At 48.8% G+C, this 23,504-nt stretch overlaps 1 protein-coding gene across 3 annotated transcripts in view; it reads right to left on the reverse strand.

Annotated features, from left to right (window-relative positions):
* The window catches only part of VAV2 (vav guanine nucleotide exchange factor 2), a 99,538-nt gene that overhangs the window by 15,073 nt on the left and 60,961 nt on the right, over positions 1 to 23,504 (reverse strand). For all 3 annotated transcript variants that reach the window (XR_006170869.1, XM_042830650.1, XM_042830651.1), the window contains exons 3-11: positions 22,577 to 22,635; positions 13,206 to 13,274; positions 8,346 to 8,448; positions 6,652 to 6,750; positions 5,445 to 5,513; positions 4,749 to 4,849; positions 1,821 to 1,920; positions 937 to 1,032; positions 452 to 520 (exon numbers count right to left, since the gene is read on the reverse strand). Coding sequence is in view for 2 of the 3 variants with exons in the window: in XM_042830650.1 (XP_042686584.1) it covers positions 452 to 520; positions 937 to 1,032; positions 1,821 to 1,920; positions 4,749 to 4,849; positions 5,445 to 5,513; positions 6,652 to 6,750; positions 8,346 to 8,448; positions 13,206 to 13,274; positions 22,577 to 22,635 (765 nt within the window). In the remaining variant the exon portion in view is untranslated. The remainder of the gene's footprint in view (positions 1 to 451; positions 521 to 936; positions 1,033 to 1,820; positions 1,921 to 4,748; positions 4,850 to 5,444; positions 5,514 to 6,651; positions 6,751 to 8,345; positions 8,449 to 13,205; positions 13,275 to 22,576; positions 22,636 to 23,504) is intronic.

Consider the following 23,504-nt stretch of genomic DNA (forward strand, 5'->3'; position numbering starts at 1 on the left):
CCAGAGGGAATCCCTTCTCCCTCTCCCAGCATGGTTGTTTGAGGCTGTACTGTTCAGCAGTGGAGTGGGAATGCAGTGTCCTTCAATCCTGACTAGAATGACCTACATATGGGCTTGGACTCACTGGCTTGCAGGGACAGTGGCTAAAAAGGTCACCAAAGTTATGTAACTGTGGGAAATGCAGCATCACTAAAAAGCTGAGGTTCAAGAGGTAGAAAACGAAGTGACCTCAGTGCAAACAATCAAGGCCAGGGATGAACCCTGCAATGCTCTTGAGAGAGAAAACCTGGATTTAATGGGCTGAATTCTGCTGACAGTGATCCTGCTGCAAGTTTGGAGTGCACAGCAGGGAGTGTATCCCATCAAACAGCAATCCACACACACGTGCCCTAAAGGAGAGCTGCCTTCCCCAGGATGCTGGACTGTCTGTCCACCCACGAGTCTGCTGTACCTGCATTGCTTCCAGAGCCTCCTTCAGCTGCTGCTTCTCAGGCCGGTCTGATGAGTGGCTGAGCAGCTCCTGAAACACAAAAGCACGTGGGTACATGGGGAAAGCATCGTGCATCAATCTGCAGGGCTGCAGCTGCTGTGCTGGCAATGGGACGGGGCTGGAGCCAACGTGCTGGTGCTGCCGAGCTCCCTTTTGCAGAGCTGACGGCAGGAATTTCACACATAATCAGATTATATGCAAGCTTATTTTATATTCATTAAGTGCCTCTCGTGGCTAACAAGTGCAGAATTACCCCAGGTCACCATGCTTTAAGAGACGGCACAAATACTGCGGCGCGTTAAGGAGCTCTCGTAATTATTTCATTTGAAAAGGGGAGAACAAACCCTCCCCGTGCATCTGGCAATGCTTCACTCTCCGGCATCAAAGCCTGAAGTTGCTACACCAGGATGGCAGCTGGAGAGAAGTGCTAAAGCTGAAACGCTTACTTTTAACAGGAGGTGGTATTTCAGAACTCTCTGCATGGGAACCACCAGCAGATCCTGCAGCTTAAATTTCCCATCCTGAACCTTCAGCGTGCATTCCTGGGAGAGAAATCAATACGTCAGCAGTGTGGCAGCTGGGGGAGAACGATGACAGCCCACCCCCCCCATAAGAATCCCCCAAAGTCCCACGGCTGCAACATTTTGCTTCTGTTATTGAGGAGGAGCTCGCAGGGGCTGGGCCCTACAGCACAGCGGTCTCATGCAGCTGAGCTACTGCAGCTTAATGAGATACTGCTCATTAGGAGGGCAGGCAGTGCTCCCAGACCTCGGGAAATGTCAAATGAAACACATTAGCTTAACTCACCTCCTCCATGGCTTGAGAGCATGCATTTTATTTGTGGGGGGCTCAAAGCAAGCACGCAGACAGTTGCTGTGGCTTCGCTGATAAGGATTAGGTCATTAAGATAGGCTAATGCGATCGCATGAAGTTTTGCACTGCTGCCTTCACCCAGACCCATTTAAATATGAGACTGTGCTGTGTTAGCTGAGGGCTTCTGTGGGCCAGGGGGAGAAAAACGAGAAGCACAGGGCAAGGGGAGGCTGCTGCAGCATGCAGAGCACGTGGCTCAGAGCTGATGCAAAACCCAGAGAAGATACTTAAGAGCCTTCACCCCAAATTGGGCTGCTGCCCAAAGAGTAAAGGGGCGTTTGCAGAAAGCAAGGCAAGGCGCACAGACAGCCCAGCAAATACAGATTAGTGTCTAGACTAAAACTGGGGAAAAAACAGTGCACCCCTTCCAGGGCATCTGGGTCAGCTTACACTGTCCTGCTCCCCAGCAAAAGGGCTTTGGGGTGAATGGGTGCCCTGGGTGCCCCCAATTGCTCACCTCCACCTTCTGCCTCACGTCATCCCGGTTGGCGATGAGGTGGTTGAGTGTGTTCTGGGCGTACTCCATGTGGCTGCAGTACTTGCCATAAATCAGCAGCCTGGAGAGGGGGAAATGGCAAATGTAATTGGAAACACTTGCTGGCTGTTATAACCTGTTATAAAAGATCTATGTATGTATATATGGCGAGAGGACAAGGCGAATGGCAACTCCCCCATGTCGCTTCTTAGCAAAGTATTAGCACTCTTTTACTGCAGCACTTTTAATGCTGAAGTCTTTTGCAGGGCTGGAGGCTGTCAGGGCAGTTCAGCAAAAGGGGTTCTGCAGCCCCAGTTCTGTGGGTGCTACGAGGTCAGGCTGGAGGGGCTCTGAGCACCCTGTGGTTGTCCCTGCTCACTGCAGGGAGTGGGACCAGATGGTCTTTAAAAGTCCCTTCCGACTCAAATGATTTGATGATATCCCCAAATTTCTGGGTTCCAGCCAGCCTCATGCCCTGTCCTCCTACAGCTGGGGCTGAGCAGATGTTGCAGCCACGGCTGCACAGCACAGGGCTTGCAGGATACTGCAAGGGCTCAGAGAAACCCGATGCATTGCTGACTGTTCTGTGAAATGCACAGAGCAGGGAGCGCTGACCCCTGCAGCCCAAGCACACGCCTTGCTGCAAGTTGGCTTTTGCTGCTATAATCCATCTGATGTCTTCATCAGCTCCGTGCCTCCCTGCTGGCGATGCTCTGCATTTTTGGCTATGCCACGCCATGGTTTCCAAAGGCAGAGCAAGGGTGCACATGAGCAAAACAGCTTCCCTGCACCTTGGGAGGTGTGGGGGTAAAAAGAGCAAAGAACAAAAATCCAATGAAAATCCACTTCCCAAGAGCATTTCTCACTGGCATTTCTGAATGCCTCACCAAACACAAAGGCAAGGTGCTTCAGCAGCACCCAGAATGGCTACGGTGGCAATTATTGAACCTAATAAGGGAACAAGAGGCTTCAAAACCCCCCTTGAAGCCCAGGGACACTCAGCTGGATGTGCCCCACCAGAGCTCCACGTGCACAGCAGTGCATCGTGTGCTCCTCACAAGGTGTGCACTGAGCAAGGAGAGGGTGGTGTGGTGACAGCAGCTGGTGACAGCCTTTGGCAGCACAGCAGAGCTCCGTAAGGATGCCCTGGGCTATAAATCTAAACACCTGACAGCAACAGAGCAGTTTTGCTGTGGATTCCCGCTCCTTCTCCATTTTGCTCATTAATCCTGCACGACAGGTTTAGGTCCTTCCCCCCCTTTCCCCGCTGCTAACTGTATTGCTGCTGATAAGACACATATTCCATCACTCGCTGGAACTCATCCCTTATTTCAGGGCCCTTCTTCTCAAGGGAGACAGAACCCAGCACCTGGTTGATGCTGCTCCACGAGCACAGGACTCACACCCAGTGGTAACTGAATTGGGAGATTTATGGGTTGTGCCACCCCGACCAACCTGCAGCCAACACAGATCAGTCTGTTGCCTTTCCCCCTTGACAACTTCTGAGCACTCGCAATGGTATCTGGCTTGCCAGCACTTGGAGAGCCACAAAGAGGCTTTGGGAGCATAACTCCAAAGCCCCAGCTTTCACATGAAGAGTTACAAACCAGCTCCTTTTTTAAAAGCTCTGCAGAGCAGCGAAGCAGTGCATCATCTGGATGGGATGTCTCTGAGGACATGGATGGGAACAAGAGCCCTTTGTCACAGGTACATCAAATGGGAAGGAAGGTCCTCAGCACAGGGACCCAACAGGACTCTGAAAGACACTTCCAGTGGGGCAACAGCACCTCCCCATATGAGCTCTCCTCCTGCCTCCCATCTCTTTGCTATAATGGGACTGTGTCCCTTTTCCCTGTGGATTTTCCCCAAGAAGGAGAGGGCCTTGCTGATTGAGCTCAGGTTGCTCCAAACGATTCAACCCCAAGAGCTGGCTTTTGGGGTCCTTTTCTTGGTGACATTGGAGCAAGTTCTCAACATTTCAAAGTGTGGCACCACCTCTGCTGTGGCCAAACTCTCAGGGATGCTCTGCCCCATTCCTGCTGTGCTCATAGGAAAAGATTCCTGCCCGGGGACAGCACTGGTGTGCACAAAGCTGTGCCAGGAATGAGGAGATCAAAACCACCTAAATGAGCTTTATAAGCATTTCTGAGTTACTTGCATTCTTCTCCACATCCTTTTTTTTTTTTTTTTTTTTTTTATTTAATTCAAAAGCATTTGCTTTCTAAAAGAGGCACTGTGAGCGATGGAATATCTGACCTTACGGTGTACTATTAATGCAGACGGTATTTCTGGAGTTATTGACTTCTGAATGGCATTTCTATGTCTAGACACTGGTTTAAGCACGGTGAAATAAAACCCTGGCATGAGTCCACAATGAATCAGGCCTTTGATTAGTATTAAGAATATTAAAGACTTTTATTAACCTTATCTTTGTGTTCTGGGACACTCCTCCTTGCAGCTGCCAAAACACAGAACCTATTATGTTTGCAAAAGCAACTTTCACATTTACTCATCATGCACTGGACAACACCAATGCCAGACATGGCTTTTTTTATAGCTAACCCTTGCTTTGATCTAACCAGACAGACGTCTCCAGCAAGGACAGATCCTGCCCTCGAGCCCCTTCAAGGTTTGCAGGAGGATACAGTGCTAAAGCCCATGAAGGTGAGGAGGCTTTGCTCCTTTGTGGTCCACCACAAACATAACATTCTCACCTTTATCCCCTCCCAGCCACCTCTGTCCACATGTTGTATTTAAGTGCAGGCACCTGGTGATGCTACAGCACCAAGCTGCTGAACGACTGATAGGAAATTGCTGTGCTGAGATGCACATGAGGTCCGAAATGGGTCCTACAGTTGAAAGCCCTGGTTTGTTAAACTGGAGTTGTCTGAAGGCTGTGTTTCCTTTTACCTCTCTTTGAATTCCAGAAATACTTTAGCCAGGCTGCTTCCTCCAGACATCATAGAGACATCGATGGCTCGCAGGAAATTGAAATGCACTTTAATTAGGTCCTAAAACAAAGAAACAATCAATACTTTACACAAACCCAAAGCGAGTGGGCAAACAGAAGGGCACGCTCACCTCTTCCTCAGGCAGTCATGCTCTCTATGCAGCTGATTTTAAAATAAGCCATCCTAGTGAGGGCAGCCCACGATAAGATGCAACGTGGGACCAACAGGGCTGCACTGAAGCCCCCTGTGCACAGCTACTGGCCCATGAGCAGGGCAAACCAATGGAGCCCACAGTGTGCTCAGCCCAGTGAGGGCTCTGTGCTTCACTCCGCCCTGCATCCCCATCAGGCTTTAATTCTGCAACAACCCAGCTGTCTTCCCAAAGCACTGCTAAGTATTTTGTAAAACACAGACAGGTGAAGGCTCAGCTCTGCAACATCCACCTCATACAATTAGTTCCTTACCTAGAGTTTGTATAAACCCTAACTTTAAAATGAGCACTAAAAATATCTTTTAAAGCCACTCAGCACACAAAGGGCTGAACCTATCCAGAAGAGCACACCAAGAAACGTGCAATCTGAAAGCCTTACTTAAGCAGGATGAAAGCTGAGCTGCCACAAAAAGAGCAAAGACTGAAAGCAGTTTGTGCCATTACCTCCAAATTGATGAAGATAGCTTCCATGTCTTGTGGGGTCAGTACCAGCTTCAGTGGGTTCATGTAATTCTGCAGGAGGCAAAGGAAAGGGGATTGGAAGTCAAGAGTGAATAAGTGGGGTTTTTTTTTGGTTTTGGGTGTGTATTTTTAATTTCTTTATGATGAATCTGATGGACTCTCCACCACATTTCAATCCTCAGCTGCAGCTGTGAGGAGCTCCAACTTATCTCTTCAGCTCTTTGTATCTCTCACAAGAGTTTTGCCCTTGAAAAAGAGCAGCTGATAGGATTACATTGGAAATGCCTTTCTGGACAAATACCTTCATTTCTTTTAACTACAAAAAGCCCAGATTCAACGCTCTGCAGCCCATAATATGCCATTGGAACGTGCAACTCCTCCACAAGCCTTTGCAAAGGAATATCAAAGCAGCAACCTGACCAAAACAGAAGGTTTATGACTACTTTCAGAGAAAAAGCACTATTTACACACATCAGGATATTGGCTTGGAAAATGGGAAACGTCATTTGATTGCGCTCAGGTTGCAGATGGAGGCAAACCATTACAAAAAAGGGGAAACAAAAGGGTTGGGGTGATGATAAACATCAGTTTCATTTTCCCTATTGTTCTCTATTCCTGCCACTTTTCTTGGAGCCAAAATCACCTCCGGGCTCTGGCAGCACCCACAGCTCCACCATTCATTTTATTTCCCAAGGAAAGGCCCAACCATCGTTTATCAAAACCAATTAAAACCCAGCAACTCGAGCAGCGCAACGTTGCTTTTAATCCAATTAGTTTCAATGACAAGTTGGAGCAGCTTCAGCACTTCTAAAAAGCGCCCAGAAGAAAGGAACCATCGAATCACCCAGCAGCAACCAAAGCAATAAGCTATCTGCAACCCAGCTCTGATCAGAGAGAAGCCCCGGCTGCAAGGAGCTGGAGCTCAGACCCAGGGGCAAGAGAACAAAATATGGAATTTCTCAATCTATTTCCAATCAGAAAGAAATGTGCTGCTTGCCTCTGACCGCACGTTTGTTCTTGTTAGGATGTGTTTCCCATCTCCTCCTCCTGCTGCGGTTTTACACGCGAGCATCGATGCTGCTGTGTCACATCAGCCAGCTCCCGTGCAACGACCACCCCAGCACGACTGATGCAGGACTGAGTGATGAGGTGGAAGGGTTTGGCATTGAAAGGATGGCTCAGCGCTTACCTTCTCGATGTCTTCGAGTGTTTTGTAGTATTTGGCCTCCGTCTCTTGGATTTCCAGCAAACAGCAATTCCTTTTGTCATCTTCTGTCATGCCCATTTTCTAGACAAAGTTAAAACAACGCATGGTCAGAGTCTGAAGGGTGGCACAGCTCCAGTTCTGCCTCCAGTGCTGGCACAGTCAGAACAAGTGCAGGTTAGGAAAGGCAGAGGAGTACTGTCATTGGTTTAGGTTAAAGGGAAGAATTTTTATCCAAAAAACACAGGAAGAGACCTCGGCTCTGCTATTCAATATGTTTCATCACAGACAGCATTGCCTTTTTTCCATTTATAACAACTACATCACCAAAGATTATCAGTTAAAGAAGAAATGAGAGATAAATGCTAGTTTCTCTCTCTGGCTTTTGTTTTGTTGGTTTATTTTTCCTTTTTTTTTGCTTAAGATGAAACTCACAGCAGAGCCTAAATGGGTCATAAATAATATGTTAGACTTATACAAATCCCCTGCCAGGGCTGCCAATTCTCGTGGTTTTAGGTCAGATCTGATCACACATACATGCTTTTTCTCAAAGCCTCAACTCCTGGAGCTGCTCTTCTCACCCTTTCATTTGCAAAGAGGAGCTGAGAACACGTGCTGGGAGGTGTTAGGGTTTGGGAGGTGATTAATGACCATGCACAGGAATGACCATCCTCTGTACACCATGCTGGAACTCATAGCTTGGACCCATCAGCTGGATGGAGTCTAGTATTTCAATTCATGTCTTACCTGCATATATCTAATCTGAAGCATGCAGAAACACAAGAAACCAATTAGCATTACACACTTGCTATGGCAACAAAGCTTAAAAAAACCCAATATGTAGACAGGAATGTGGGTGACCATATTAAAAATAGTCTTTCTTGCTTGAACACAGGGAGGAAAGGGAGCCAGAGCCACTGACCCAGCAGTGTGCAAGAAAACACAGAATACTGCAGAGGACACAGTGACAAACTGCCCTCAGTGTCCCTAAGTGCTGGGCACCCACACGGTGGGACTGTCGCCCTATTTTTGCCTTTTGTGGCAGAAATTCCTCCCAAAACCTCTCCAAGTGGCAGCAGCCCTTGGACCAACTGGTTTCTGCACCAGTAGCAAAGTGGCAAAATCACTGGTGGCCGCTGGGCTGCTCTGGCACAGCCTGCAGACAGCCCCACGTGCCTTGGCAAGGCTCCTTGGGAACATCTGCACCCAACTCTTGGCACAAGGCAGGCTGATGGTGCGCAGGGAGATGTGGACAAGGCGTGAAGTGATGGATGCCTCGCTCAGCACTGTCACGGTCCCTTGCACTGCTTGCAGCCAGAGCTGGGCACCAGTCTGCAGCCTCCCAGTGCCACCCAGCACTGCCACATGCCTGGTGTGGGGGGGATCTGTCACCGAGCTTGTTTTGCTCCAGGCAGCTGCGCTCCGCTGCCGTCTGCTGTTTGCAGGCAGGAGACAGTAATTAGAGTTTACACGAAGGTGGCAGATATTCGGAGGATGGCAGACAATTTGGAAGCTCATAGTGTGATGGAAAGCTCCTCCCAGCTCTGTGCCAGCAGAAATCAGGGCAGCCCTTCTCTTCCTTGCCACGTTCCCCATCATTCACGGATCCCTCATTTATTTAATGTTCTCCTCTTCCTTCCCCCTCCATCACAGCTCTGAAAACAAATGTAAAGAGTTACCATGGGCTGCTGAACTTCCACCCTGATGATATCTTCGTAGATATCATCGCCTTCATCTTCACAGGGCACGCAGTCATAAATATCCTCCCCCAGGTCGTGCTCACTGCAATGAGAAGGAGAGAGACCAGGGGTAACAGGGAGGCACGTTGCTGGCATGGAACAGGGAAGCCACGAGTGTTCATTGCTAGGGAGGGAGAGCAACCATGGCAATAAGAAAAGCCCCTGCAAGCACAGACTGTAAGCTGCCACTGAGAGGGGACATCAGAAGGTGATGGTGCTCAGTACTTCACTGCCACACCAGTCTTTACAAAGTCCCCCAGAGGTCTGTGAAGTCCTACAGCTCTTCAGAAAATCCAACCCGCCACAAGTACCAATCAACAACAGTAATTTTAGAGCTCAAGATCTACAGGTGCAGATGGCTAACAGCTCCAACCAAAGTCAATCCCATGGGATCAGGACAGTGAGAAGCACTGGAATATCAAACAGCTTTCACACATTTTGCAAACGATCTCTTTCAACACGGGCATTAATTACATAGAAATATGTTGAGGTGTAAAGCTGTGCTCAAACCGTAGCGCTCACCATTTCTACATCACACAGCACTGAGCAGCAGAGCACATCTGTTTGCAAAACTGGGCTTTATTTCTTTTCTAAATGCAGTTCTTTCTATTTTTAAAAGCAGATTTATTTAATAAAAGTTTGGGGATTTTAAATAAATTCACTGGCATGATGTATCCATCCCATTCTTCCATAGTTGATGCATTGCAGCTGCTGTAATAATGCCCACTAATAGCTGGTGATCCATCTTCCCCTTCCCAAGCGTTGCCATCACCGTTATTATCTGTACCAATATTTATATTCTCAGCTCCTCTCCTCATCCAGAGCAAGTAACTCCTGCTTCCTGATTAATCTTCCCTTCTCGGAGTGCTGGCTGCCTCTCCATACATCATTTCCCTGCTCAAAGGATATTAGGAAGCGTATGGTTGAGTTGGCCAACGCATCCCTACGCATCAACATCAAACCTTCACCCCAAGACCAAAACACAGACAGCTCCCCCACCCCAGGGCCAATTGAAAAGATGCTTTTATCTCATCCTTGCTGGATGGAGCCTTGTTTATGAACACACATCTCTGCTGTATTGCTGACAAGCACCAGAGCATACTGGTGCCCAGCCAAGTGGCATAGAGCAGCTCTCTTAGAGCAGCCTGCCCAGCTGCTGGCACTGCTGCTCTGCATCACTCCATCACTCATATTTTGTCTGCCAGAAGTGAGAATACGCACTGCTCACACCCTATGATTAAACCAGAGAACAGGCATTGGGTGATTTTTGACAGTAGCAACCTCTGAGCGCTCCAAATCTTAAATGCTGGAAGGAGTGGGAAAGCAGGGCAGCTATTTGGAGCATTTATCATGGCAATAGGCTCAGCATCCCGAGCATGCTACACACTGCCTGCACAACTTGAGCAAGCTCCAAGGTGTGATTGAGGTCAGATCCTCTTTTCTGTCTTCACGGGGAATTTACACCTTCACTAACAGCAGCAGACTCCGAGAGTTATCCATAGGGATCACAGGCTGGATTAGGAGGTTCATGGAGAGCTCTGGGGTAAGGAAAGGGATTCTGTCCTCCTTTCAGAGGAGGACACCAGCGTTTGCTATTACTGTTATTAGGATGGATAGAACCATCTTTGGGCTGGCAGCATCTTGCCCAGCCAAGGGAACTCATTCAAGGCAAAAAGAGGCAAAAGCTTTGCTTATGTAAGGCAGTTTGAGGCAAAAGCAGTGCAGTTGGCTGAGGTTTTCCTCCCTGGCAATGACTGCTCTGTGCAAATGCCCTCCACCACAGTGAACCAACCATGCCAAAACCCACCTATACCACAGCACTGCTTCACTCTGCTGATGAAAAACCCAGAGCCACCAGGATGGGCAAAAGGAAGGGGGAGAAGGAGCTAAAATAAGACATCCAACAACCAAACCCAAACTCCCAGCCCTGTGGGCAGGACAGGGGAACCTTATAATCTCAAAAATGAGCCTCGAAGAGTTACAGCAATGAATGCAACCTTAGGGACAGCCCGAGCAGGACACAAAAACTGGCTGATGAAGTAGAAAAGATGTGTGCAAGTGCTATGGCTTGAGCGTCCTGGACCACAGAGCAATTTATTTAACTGGCTGGCGTGTGTGGTTTTTCCAACACAAAAAAATAATGAGAAAAGTGGCAGCTAACTTATCATCTCACCTTGGCTTCTTAATTCTTTTTCTTTCTTTTTTTTTTTTTTTTCTTTCTTTAACGCATTTGAGAGATTCTGCTGATCACGTAATTGCTTTGGGAGATACAACAAAGGTACACTGGTGACAGCAGGGAAAGAAATACAAGAACATAACAAAGGAGACCATGGTGGGGGGCAGCTTATGGATCAGGCCTGTGCCCAAATGAATGGCATCGTTTGGACAGAAGTTCTCACTTTTAAGGAAAGCACCAGCAGCAGCCAGCCCTCCCCATCTGCCCCAATTGCTCCTAGGCTGCCATCTGGCCAATGGCTGAGGATGGGAAATCAGAGAATTTGCTCACTCCCCTGAGAGCCTTTTAGTTCTTCCTCCCCTTTCCATCACCAGTTGTTCTTTAAAAAAAGATAAAATAGTTATAAATGGTCTGTAATGACCTCCTGGATGGGCAGCCCAGTGTTGATGATATCTGTATGGAAAATGTGCCCTGCCCCAGAGGTGGGAGCGAGGCACCAACATCCTCTGCACCCAGCAGGCTTCCATGTGCTGCCCGTGGGCACACAGCTTACTTGTGCACTTTGCTTCTCATGGTCCCAGATCTGCACCTCCATCACAAGCTTGTTCATAATTGGAACGCTTTACTGAGCAGGAATTAACCCAAAATATCAGCCACAACCTGAAAACCTCACACCGGTCCCCAAAACACTGTGATATCACAATGAAAAGTGAAACGCTCCAAAGGGCAAAAATAACCCCTTGGATAACTTGCACTATCTGTGCACAGATAACAGCACAGAGAGGTGGGGGTGCTTCTTTTGCAAGTGAGAAGATTGCTGCATGTGGCTTTGCTGTTTGGTAGTAATAGATTCCATGCATTTTGGGTCAATTTACTGCTTGCTGTGCAAACCATTTCCTCGCCTCTGACATGACATTTGGGACACACTCACCTCCCCAGGGCTGCTGGGTGATGAGCAATACGAAAGGCAAAGCTGCTGGGGCAGACTGAGTCACTCCCAGCCCATGAATGATGCCCTTGTTCTGCTGCTTCGAGATGGGCAGCTGCTAAGAAAGGGTTCTCTCATGCAGCCCCGTGGTTTGCCAGCATGCCAAACGGGTGCCCAGAGCAAGCAGCAAGCTGCAGAGAAGCTTCCTTGCAGAGTTGCTCCTTTATCAGGGCAGGAAGGGGCTCGTGAGGCTCTGCAGGGTTATTTTTCCTGTTGCAGATGAATGATATCTCCATCTTATAGGCTGTGCCTCTGCTCAACAGAGCACTGATTGAAGGAATTTGAACTATCCCCACATTTATTTACACACTCCTTTCCCCACTGCTCCCATGTGGCGGTGTAAAGAGGAGCTGAATGAGAATGGGCTCAAGCAAAGGGATGAGGAGCAGCTGGAGCAGCTCTCAGCCTCTCAGACCCCAATGCATGCAGCATCCCATCCCATTGCCCAGGGCTGCTGCAATTACAACAAGCAGCAAAGCAGTTAGAGGCAAAAATCCCCACAGGTCAGTGCAGAATAACCTGCTGCAAGGCCAAGTCTGCTCGTGCACAAACATTTCTCATGTGTGCTCATGTGTGTGAGAATGAGGAATTTTAAAACTCAACGTGAAAGGGATTTTGAGAACTTTTGGGGGGGGGTTTGAAGAATGCTATTCTTGAAAGGATCCTTTTATAAGTTAAAGTTGTATTAAACTGCAGCAGCTGGGACCAAACCACAAGCTGGGGATGGCAGTATCCTGTGTTCCTGTGCTGGCAATTTATGATTTACTTTTGTAATAACCGAAGCCATGAGGAACTCATTGGATTAAGGAGCTTATTATTTATGTTGTGGAATGATAATATTTAACTGCATAAATCCGCACATCCACCCATATGGATTCTCTCTGTGTATGAAACAGAGTGCACTTCATAAGCACAGCCCTGGCCCTGCCAGAGCCAGGGGGAATACTGCCATCGAATTCCAATTGGGCCAGCACTTCAGCAGATACATTTTAGTTCAAGGTTGTTTGAAAGCCTGTTATATCACCAACACAGCTCAGGGCAGCAAATGCAGGCACCAAAGAGGTAGATAAATATAGATGCAGGATGCCAACCAGAGCATGTAGCGTTGTGTGTGAGGGACTGGCATGGATTTGGGGCATCCCTAACCCAGCAAAGGGTTCATTGGCTGCTCTACCATGCACAGAGGGTGCTGCACGCCTTGCTGCATTCACCTAGTTTTGCAAACTGGGCTGCTTGCAAAAATACACATCACACAGGTGTGTGTACTGCACCACACAGGACCTGTGTGGGTTATTCCCCAACACAGAGGCTCTTGGAACCCACTGCAGGATTTGCACCCGGGGCTTCTGGTAAGGGGGCCCAGCAGTTGGGTTAGGATTCAGGATAGGGGGTTTCCCAAGGGCTTGACCCCACTGAGCTGCCCCATCAACCCAGCCTGACTCACAGAGACGTCTCCCAGGGCTCTCTATGTGGGAAAACACAGACTATCATAAGAGCCCAACAAACTGCTGGCAGGACGATCAAAGCAGCCGGCCTGGCTCTCCAGTTCCCACTGTCAGACTTTATCAGACTTTGCTGGAATTAAATTGCAACTTTTCCCGTTGCGTGCCCTCCCCCTGCAAAGGTGAGGACTCACTCAGCCAGCTCCTCCAGGCTCCGGTACACATCATCATCATTCTCCGTGGTCTCCTCTGAAGGGAATGGCCTGCAAAAGAGATGGGCACAGTGTTACTGGTGCTTCTGAACCCCAATGAACTCAGCCTGGCCTGGAACATTGTGCCAGACAGGGCTGATTCCAGAGCAAAATACACATTGCAAACACATTTGTTTTCACTGAGGCATCAGGACATTGTCTTGGCTGCAGTGAGGAGCTGCAGCACCCAACAGCATCCCAAGCCCTGCACAAACAGCCTGCTAGGAAATCAATCCGCATCCAGCAAGTCTTCATAGAATTGAAGAGGTTGGGAAAAAAAAAACCATATGAAATCATCAGGTCCAACCCCAACCCATCCCCACTGACCATGTCCCCAAGTGCCGCGTCTACGTGTGCCCTGAACACCCACAGGGATGGTGATGGCCTTGTTGGGATGGAGGAAACTTCAGGAAAGCATCGCCAGCAGTGAGTCCCATCAGGACCAGGACGAGGGAGTCCTTACAAAAGCAGGGCTCCCTCATGTTAGCGACACTGCAACAGCTGAAAGAAGTTAAAACCATGGGGGGACAGAGAAAGGACACCAGAAAGGCAAAAGGAAGGAGGGAGGGAAGTGGATTAAAAAGAGAAAGGGAGAGGAGTGGGGGGAAAAGCAAGAATTCCTTGGCTCATTCTGAAGTAATAATCAACGTACTAAGGAGATGAAAAATATTGCTTTAATTAAAGGCAATGTATTATTGCTGGCATGGAGCCCTGGCTCCGTGGGGCTGGATGCACCTTGTGACACTGACTGCATGCAGACCTCCTGCTGCCCCCACGTGTGCCCTCCTCCCCTGCCCTCCCACCTTCCATTTCACCATAGATCACCTCTCCTGAAAGATTTAATGCACGGCCTGGCCAGACCCTGAATTCGCTGAGTGGGGATCATGAATTTGCCTTGCCTTGATGAGCAAGCTATCTCCAACCTGGCACAGGTGCCAGGGGCAAGGATGGGGAAGAGCGATGGGTCTGAGAGATGGGGCTGTGCCATTTGGGATCATCCCTGTGCCCCAACCCTTGGCATCAACTGCAGCACTGCAGCACTGCAGCACCCACACAGCCCACAGGGACAGGAGAAACCAGAGGTGACCTCTGCTTAAGTACCTCTGGTTAAAGCAAAAACAAGAACCCACCAAGTGGCACGACCTACTTTCTTCTAAATGCTAAATGTTTTGCTTCTCATTCCTGTTTCCTTCTCCAGCACTCACCACGGCAGAACGAAAGTGAAAGAGCTATAATGAACATTAAAATCACAAAACCACAAATCTGGGCTGTAGGTGTAATTGGGTGCTGTGATAAAAACCCCCTCATGTAAGGCACAGAGGCAGCAAAGAGGAAAATATTTCCTAATGAGAGTTTCTGGGAGATGGCAGCTTCACAAGGAGCCCTCACCTTGACCGTGGGCAGGAGAAGAATTAATAACCTGAATCTCTGCAATGTAATGGCTAGATAGGGATGCTCAGAATGCAATTAGGAGGTCACAGCAAAGAGAAGATGACTAAATGAACCATCTAAAATTCAGAGCTGAAGGATGGCCATTTGGACAACACCTTGGGTTTGCGCTTTGCTCTCCCCAGCTGCCCGTGCAAAAGCCACACGTGGTTCCAGTGATGCTCCCCCTGTTTGTGCCATGGGAGCAGAGCAGTCAACTCACCCACGCTACCTTTGACCAGTTCGAGTGCAGTTATTTAACAGAAAGATAACAAAATAGCTGAAACCTTGGAAATAAAGTGCACAAAGAGCTTGCGATTCCCTACAAAACCCTTACAGGGTGTGTTACTCTCCATCAGCAGTATTAATTGCAATAGCTGGAAATGCCCAACAGTAATGAATAAAATACTTCCAGACCACTGAAAGCCAAAAGTTTTGCAGAGTTCCCAAATTGTTAAGGTTTGTTTGAAAACAAATCTCTCATTTAGAATCATTATTTAAGCACTGGACTTTGTTTTTCAATTCATCACCAAAGAACACCTGCTGAGCCATTTACACTTCATGAATGAAGAGCAAAAACCCCAGCAACACCAAACACTGCTGGAAAAGGCTCTTAAGGACCACATCCCTCCGTAAGGAGAGCTCTTACAGACTGAGCCCGCTGCATCCAGCAGCATCGTTTCCAGAGATCAAAGAAGAAAACACAAGGAGGATCGATGCTATGTGTTTGAGAGCCTGAAAGGGACGTTAAGACAAAGTGATTTGTCAGGGAGTTCAGCTTGACAAGAACCAGTGCAGCTGATCAGTGCTGACACCAACTGCAGAGCATGCCTGTGATCTTACAAAGCATTCTGGCTGCATTCTGGGATGGAGAGCTCTCACACACGCACACCATGGAGCACCCTGGAAAGGCAGGAGGAGCAGCCCACGGGTGGAGAGCACCCCTGGGTGATAATCAGTGAATATTTCAGGAGGCATCTCATGCACAAAGCTCTCGGCAGCTGCTCAGGTCCATCCCACACCGCATCCTCACCCCTGGTTCCACCGCACAGCCCTGGCCGTGGGGAAAGCGCAGCTCAGGGCTCTGCCTGCCCACTCCCTCCTCTGAATTATTTAAGGTGAACGAGGTAGGCTGCAGCTCTCCAACAGCAATAAGCAGGAAGATTTATTTGTGAACATATCTCAGCATCTGGGCACCTTGTCCTAGCAACTGAAGCCAGCTGTTGGCCTCTGGATGCCATCACAGAGGGTCAGGGATGGGACAGCTTTACTCAGATGATTTTATACAGTAGCATCTTAGCTTCAAATCCATGTGTGAGAGCAGGATGAACCCAGCACGACTAATCCTCTGTTTTCCCTCTCTCTCCAGTCTGATTTCTGGAGGACAACAGCAGCCTGGTAGCAGGGTGGCAAAGTCCCACTCACAGCCCTCTCCATGGACCCAATGGGCAGAGCTGTGAGGCCACGTGCATCCTTAGCAAAAACCCATGGGAGGTGGCCCAGCGCTCACCAGGAGCTGGATGCCAGCATGTTAATCTTGCCCCATTTCCCCACGTCCAACGATAGCACTTTAGTGCTTTAAAAAGGGTATGTTACACCCACGAAACCTGAGCTGCTCCCATCTGCTGCCCCTTCTGCAAAGGATTTCGGAATAAATGGAAAGAGATGGAGCCTGAAGCTGCTGCAAATGGGATTCTCCAGCTCTGTTGGGATGGATGGGGCTGTGCTGAGTGCTTCTGGCTCAGGCAGAAAAACATTTTCATGGCATGGTATCTACAACCAGCAAGGAGACCAGGAGTTGGATGCAATGATCCAATCCAACTCAGGATATCCTATGAACCATAATTATGCCTTGCAGTAACTCTCAACCCCATGTCTGGATGTACAGATCCACCAATGAGCCCTTTTGAAGCAAACATCATAGCAAGTCAGAAACCCTGCAGAAGCCTGTGACTGCATCAAGGTTTTAGACTTCAAGCTTTTGGTGTTAGTTTCGGTGTTAAGTTAGCAGCTGGCCTCAGCTCCTCTAATTTTGGCCAAGTCTGACCCGTGGGACCCGCTGGCATGTCCTTGCACCACGTGCCATTTGCTGGAAGGCATGGGCTGTGAGTAGAGCCTTCATCCCAAACACCCGAACACATCCTGCACCCATGTGTGACAAGAAACCCTTCCAGAGAACAAAACTAGAAGTGCTCAGACCTCATCTGCAGGATCCCAGCAGCACTCCTTTCCTTACTAACAATTGGTCATCAGCTGACACCCAAATGGATACCCCCAAGTTAACTTAGTGACCTAAGCATGAGTGCAGCTCTGCTCCAGAGCTCTGGGACCGGTACTGGCCACATCATCCATCCTACAGATGGCTTTGTGTGCTATGGATCCTTCCCTAGGGAACAGCAAGTGACTGAATCACTGGAACATCTAGGTTGGGAAAGACCTCTAAGATCTCCAAGCCCAACCCAAACCCATCTTACTGTGCCCACTGACACATCCCTCAGTGTCACCTCTCCACGGCTCTGGAACACCTCCAGGGGTGGTGATTCCAACACCTCCCAGGTCTTTGACCACAGGACTGCCCCAGCACCACGGGTCACTCTTTGGCCATGGGCTCTGATGCCCCTCAGGCTGTCACACAGCACAGCATTACATCAGCAAAGCACTCGTGGGGCCGTCCAAAGAAAACCATGTGGCTTTGCAAGATGCTTGCGTGCAACTGGAAACGCATCCATCGCGGACTTCAGTGGGGTCAGAGGGATGAAGCCAGCATTACTCAGAGCTGCACCGAGGCGGTGGGAGCTGACCATGTGACCCGAATTTCCCCAGCATTGCTCCCAGCCCATCCCTGGGCACATCCCCGAGCTTTGGTTCCCATCTGTGAAATGGGAACAAACCCAGGGAGTGATTTTGGGAAAGTGCTGCGAGGCAGCTGAGAAGCACGCTATTAGCGTCCGTTAATAAAGCAGGGTGGAATCAATTCTCCCTGCAGAACAAGGCACATCGGAGCATACCAAAAGCTGCTGAATTTAATTAAAATCATGCTATTGTGTTACATTACTCATCCCTGGAAAGAACAGCCTCGTGCGGTGCCAAATTTTAGACATGCCTCCTGAAAAAAAATTACGATTCGCTGTTATTTGTGGTCTGGAACTTGCAAAAAAATTCTCCCAAGATTAATTCTGATAGAAATTCAGCGAGGAAGCAGCAAGCTTTATCGTCAGATAACGCAAAGATGATGATTCTGCAGGAGAGCACTTCCAGCACTCGGCACAGCCCTCTGCACAGTGCCCACGGCTTAGCTGCACGCCCTGGGTTATCTTTAGCTCCAATCTGAACCAAATAACTTCTGGAGACTACGAGACAAGAAAATAACAGCTCGTATAATTTGATGTTTCAACACATTATCGCTTTTCCTTTTTTGAATTCCCACGTAGCAGCGCTTCGCTCTAGAAAGCAGCGCGATCTCTTCGTCACTTCAGCTCCACTCTGACAATGACAGATGGATGAAATCAAAAGGGGAATCCAGAAACATCTTTCCCAAAGAGAAAATAGAAAACTCTGCAGGCTAACAGTGCAAGATGTCTCAGCGTGGCGTGGGCACAGGAGTGGTGCAGTCCTCATCCCTGCAGGTGTCCTGGAACCGTGGAGATGTGGCACTGAGGGATGTGGCCAGAGGGCATGGTGGGGTGAGTTGAGGTTTTTAAAGGTTTTTCTCCTACTTTAATGATTCCATAGGGCAGGGAGCCTGATGGTAGCATGGCCCCCAATGGCAAGGAGCTGTGACACAGCAGCATGCCCCCAGTTTGGTTGCAAAGCAGAGCTGTGCACTTCAGGACTGCATTTTCCTCACGCAGAACCGAGGGTGCGGAGGGGGCGAGGGAAGCTGCTTTTATTAGCAGATGCTTATTGAGTGACCTCAGCATTCCCCTGACCTACAAAGTGGCTGCGCAGCAAAACATCTCAATGACATTTTTCAGACTCTCTTAGGAGCAAGTCTGCGCGGATACATGCATGCCAAAATAAACCTGTTGCAAGTGTTTTTAGCTGGAAAAGAGCTGCTTGTAGCCAAGGATCCTGCTTATCACCAAAGGAAGAAGCTTTGGTCACTCTTAATGCAGCTCTGCAGGTGCCACAGGGAGCCACCCCCAGTCGACTCGATGACTGTTAGCTCTGTGCCCAAACCTCTGCAGCTTTGTGCTGGTGAGGACTGGGGGCAGCAAGGCAGCCATGCACCAGGAGCTCAGGACTTCTGACAGCTCAGGTCATGCAGACATGTGTTTCAGGGCTGTACCCCAGCCCCAGGAGCAGAAGCATCCCTATGCATTTTCAAGGCACGGATCCCTGACGCAGCTTTCTAAACCTGTTTTATAGCAACACTTGAAGTGTGCGCAATGGATACACAACAGCAGTAAAAAATATAATGGGTAGAGTGCAATTACAGCGAGTGCATCGGCAAGGAATAAAACAGTCCTTGTAAAAGCAGCCTTGCAAAAGAGCTTCTGCAATCACCTCCTCACTGCCGGAAGACACTCAGGCCCTAATCGTTAGCGACTTTAATTGCTCACGTTTTCACACCCGGATGGATCCACTCCTGCACTGAGCCTCCATCCCCAGGGGCGGGGGGCCCACAGCCCAGCCACCACCAGCACAAAGCAACGCACCTGTCTGACAAACCTGTCTTCATCCCCCATCCCCAGGGGACCCCCAGCAGCCGTGCAGAGCATGGCACCATCCTCTACCCCCCTCCTCATCCTCCCCAGACGCAGCCACAGAGCAGAGCGCAGCAGCGTGACAAACGCGGTGGCCCTTCCTCCTCCCCATTTGCAAACGTTATAAAACCTGCTTTATTAACTGCAGTGCCTTCTGAAGAAAGTCACTTAAAGGTTCAACTCATATATAAAGGACTTACTTAGATTAAGGACCTCAGTAAAAGGCCTTTGAACAAACTGACTCCTTCCCGTTCTCAGATGGCTTCACTGCGCGCATTAAAAATGCATGCAGGCAGCAGGAGCCAATATTCCTTCACCTCCTGCTTTGCTTGCACAGCTCTGCTTCCAGGAAAAACACATCTTGGAGAGATGACAAAACATTGCCCCCTGCTCGTGCTGAGCTTGGGGAGCTTGCCAGCACCAGGTGTGTGATGGCCTGGGTGCTCCTGGGCAGTGGGAACAACTGGGCTGCAGCAGAAAGGCTGAGAGAAAAGTTGTTAGAAGCAAATCCTGGGGGTTTGCTTTTTTGGGGGGGGAGCTGCAGTAAGAAGTTCTGCTGTCTTTCAGAGAGAAGAAAGAAAACATGGAAAGGGAATGAAAACATGCTCACAGGGGAACCTCTGTACAATATCCCTCCAAGAATGCACTACTCCTGTCCGCTACAAAGTCCTCACACCGAACTTGGAGGCATTTAGTGCCAACCACTAAAAGAAACAGCATAATAAGACTCCATGGGCTGCAAGACAGGTCTGCAGGGGAAGCTCCAGGGGCTCTGGACCTGGAACAAAGCCTCCTTGATCAGAGCCAGCCATGGGTAGGCAAGGAGTGTGGTGGGTGTCCTGGGTCTGCTTACTAGCATCCAGACAGATGCAGAAGAGGATGAGACACAAAAATGATAATACAGATCTCCTCCTCAGCTGATGGGTGATGCCTCAAGAGGATGAGCTTTTCCTTGTCCCCACACGCAGCCTTATAAAACAACCCATGGGTGAAAACAGTGGGAAAAGGGCACTGCTGCATCACTGCAGAATCCGTGTTCCCAAACAAGAACAAATGCTGTGCACCCACCTCCATTCAACACACTGCTTCATCCAAAAAAATCAACCTTATTTCCTCTGATTCTCTTCAAAGAGTGAAAATGGGCCCTCCAGAGAACTTCTGGAAGAAGCAGATCAGATGTGCAGCACAGGCTGCAGCCACACCATGGTGCTCAGCCCAGCACCCTGCACCCAACGCACCGCAGTCCGGATTGCTGCTTGTTTGGCTGCCTGCACCTTGCTCCTAGGAAGAAGCACTTTGTCATCTCCACGTTGCTCTCCTGATAGCTATCTGATTTACTCTGCAAAACAGGGTTTTCTCTGGCAAGGTTCATGAATCCAGATATTATTAGACAGAATGACTATTATTTTCTTTTTTCACTGAATAGCAGAGAAGATTGATTTTTATTTTCCTACCCTGCATGCCATGAAATCTATTTAAGGGGAAGTGATAAGGCTGGGGATTTATTTCATTCTTAGTTTACGCAATCCTGAATTCTTGCCCTTAAAACACAGATCCGTGTCCATGCTGTAGGGCTGAAGACCACACAGTCCATATACCACCCTAATTGCACTGGATTTGCCATGTTCTTTGAGCACCGTGTCTAAGCCAGCAAGATTTTTCCCATTTCTTCCAATGGCAGCATGTTCCCAAGGCTGGGGACCTGGTGGGCAGTCCCTTTGGGGGCTGGAGCTGCTGCTCCTTCCCACAGAGCAACTTAATTCATCTGCAATTAGCTCATCATTGGGGCTTCTAAGAAATCATCTCAGAAAGGAGAGGGCTGTCACACTGCAGGGATGGGGTGATGGGAAGGAACAGCCCAGTGGGGGATTTTCATGCCACAGTGTTTTCTGTTCTGACAATAGAGCAGAGGAGCAGGGTTAATTCGCAGGGAAAACAGTTATATGCAAAGCCCCACTAAGCCCTGTGCTATTCTTGTGTAATTACAGAGCCAGAGGCTTCTGAGATAAGGGACTGGAGCAGGGACTGTAAATGCTGTAAAGATGAATGAGAAAAATCAGCACATCCTCGACAGACGCATCCCAGCCTGCACACTGCCCTGCCTTGCATCCAGCACCAGGTCTGTCCCTAACAGCAAACAGCCCCTAACTCACAGCATGCCTCTATTCCTCAACCTCTGCTCCCCCACTCCGGGTGGGATCTGTCGGATTTGTGCTTAACAGATGGGAAGACTCAGAGTTTGTTTTACACGTGAAAAGCTGTTCCCCCTCCGGCGATATCAGCAGAGGGAAAATAACACGTGATGCTAAGGAAATAAACTCCAGGGGGGAGAAGCATGGTGTGGGGTGGTTGGCACGGGCTGAGAGCAAAAGGGGGGGTGAGGACAGGACGTGGCCCCACATCTGGTTGTGTTTGCTGCCATAGAACGATGCTGTGCTACACCCTAAGCAGCACAGCACCATGACAAGGTCTGTGGTAAGAGCAAGTGCTCTACACAGCTTGGTGCGAGGGGAGGGGGAAAAAAACACTGGTAAAAGTAAAAATAAAAAAGGACGAAAAGTTCACGAGGTTGAGAACTCATCCCAGTTAAATCTCTTCCTAATGAGAAGATGCTTCCAGATTTGTAACATAAACGCACACAAACAAGAAAATCGATGGCAATCAATTTGCAGCGGACTGAACGGAGATGCAGGTCATGGCTCTGCTCAGCAGGGCTGCTTTGCTTTTTGGAATTCCTCCTCCCCGACTCCCTCCACGAGCAGCCCCAGCAGTAAGGCAGCTCTGCCTGCAGTATTTATCAACCCTGCTGCACACACGGTGCTCAGGTGCCTTTCCCAAAGGCATTGCCCAGCTGCAGTGCACTAATAGCCCACTTGGTCTGCAAGGCAGCAGTCCTGAGCAAAGCCTCCACAAAAAGGAGCTGCACCCCACCCTGCTCCCTCCCCAGCACTGACTCATGGCTTCTCCACTTGTTATTTTTGTAAGCCACTCCTGAGCAGCTGGCAAGGTGCTTCTACAAGTGCCCTGCCTATGTCCCAACGGCATCCTCAGTGTCTGCTTAACCCTGATTTATCCCAGTCTCACTAATGCTTCCAGAAAGCCTGGTGTGATTAAACACTATGAGTCTGTGCAGGGAGAGGTAGAAACAATATTTAAGGCATAGTATCAAAAGGATCTTACCTAATTCCTTTGGTTTGAGCAATACTGTGGAAGGAGAGCCTGGATACTGCAGAGATCACCTGGAAATGAGAAAAAAAAAAAATCCTCATTGAAGACAGAGGACAGTTTGTTGAACACCTTCTGCTCCCACAGCCACCCAGTGGTGGATGTGCTCCGTTCCTCAGTGCATCACAGCAGGAGGTTGGGTGAGCACCATCACAGCCAACGCAGCCTCTGCTTTTGCCTCTGAGCACAAAAGACATCCAGCCTTCAGCTATACAGACACCATGCAACGCCCCAGGAAACCCCATCCTGCAGCTCATATAATAGATCCATAGAGTCATTAAAGTTGGCAAAGACCTCTAAGATCATCCAGTCCAACTATCAACCCATCTCCACCGTGCCAGATCTGCTCCATTAGGGTTTATGTAGCACAGAGTACCTTTGGAAAAAATAACTGTTTTTACTTTGTATTTTATTTCTAAAGAGTTGTAACTCCTTCCATCTCTTTCCACTGAGATGGTGATGCTATTGAGGCAAACCTTCCAACACTGAAAGATTTTGACTGCATGCATTCCAATACCAATGCACCCTCAGTCTGTCAGTCCATTGCCTTCTTCTAGCAGAAAGCAACCAGAATGGCTTCAACATGAAATATTTCCATCAGCATTGCCATTAAGAACAGTAAGGCCATGAGCTGGTTCTGAGAACTGTCTTTTATTTGACTTAAGCTCCTGCTTTAATTGCTACGCAGAATTTTAAGTGAAGAAAAACAAAGAACTGTTTCAGTCACGCACAGATCTAAACCATGTCCTACCCTTGCTCCTATTCACTGTTTATCAAAGCCAGAATGAAAAGATAAACCTATTATTTCTGGAATGGTTTCCTGCCCACTGGAATGAACAGAGATGTGTGACTGGGACGCACATGAAGGGCTGCAGGATGGGTC

The sequence above is a fragment of the Centrocercus urophasianus genome, unplaced genomic scaffold (genome assembly GCF_019232065.1).
Source record: "Centrocercus urophasianus isolate 14NV4802_14NV808 unplaced genomic scaffold, USGS_Curo_1.0 seq_34, whole genome shotgun sequence".
Taxonomy (NCBI): domain Eukaryota; kingdom Metazoa; phylum Chordata; class Aves; order Galliformes; family Phasianidae; genus Centrocercus; species Centrocercus urophasianus.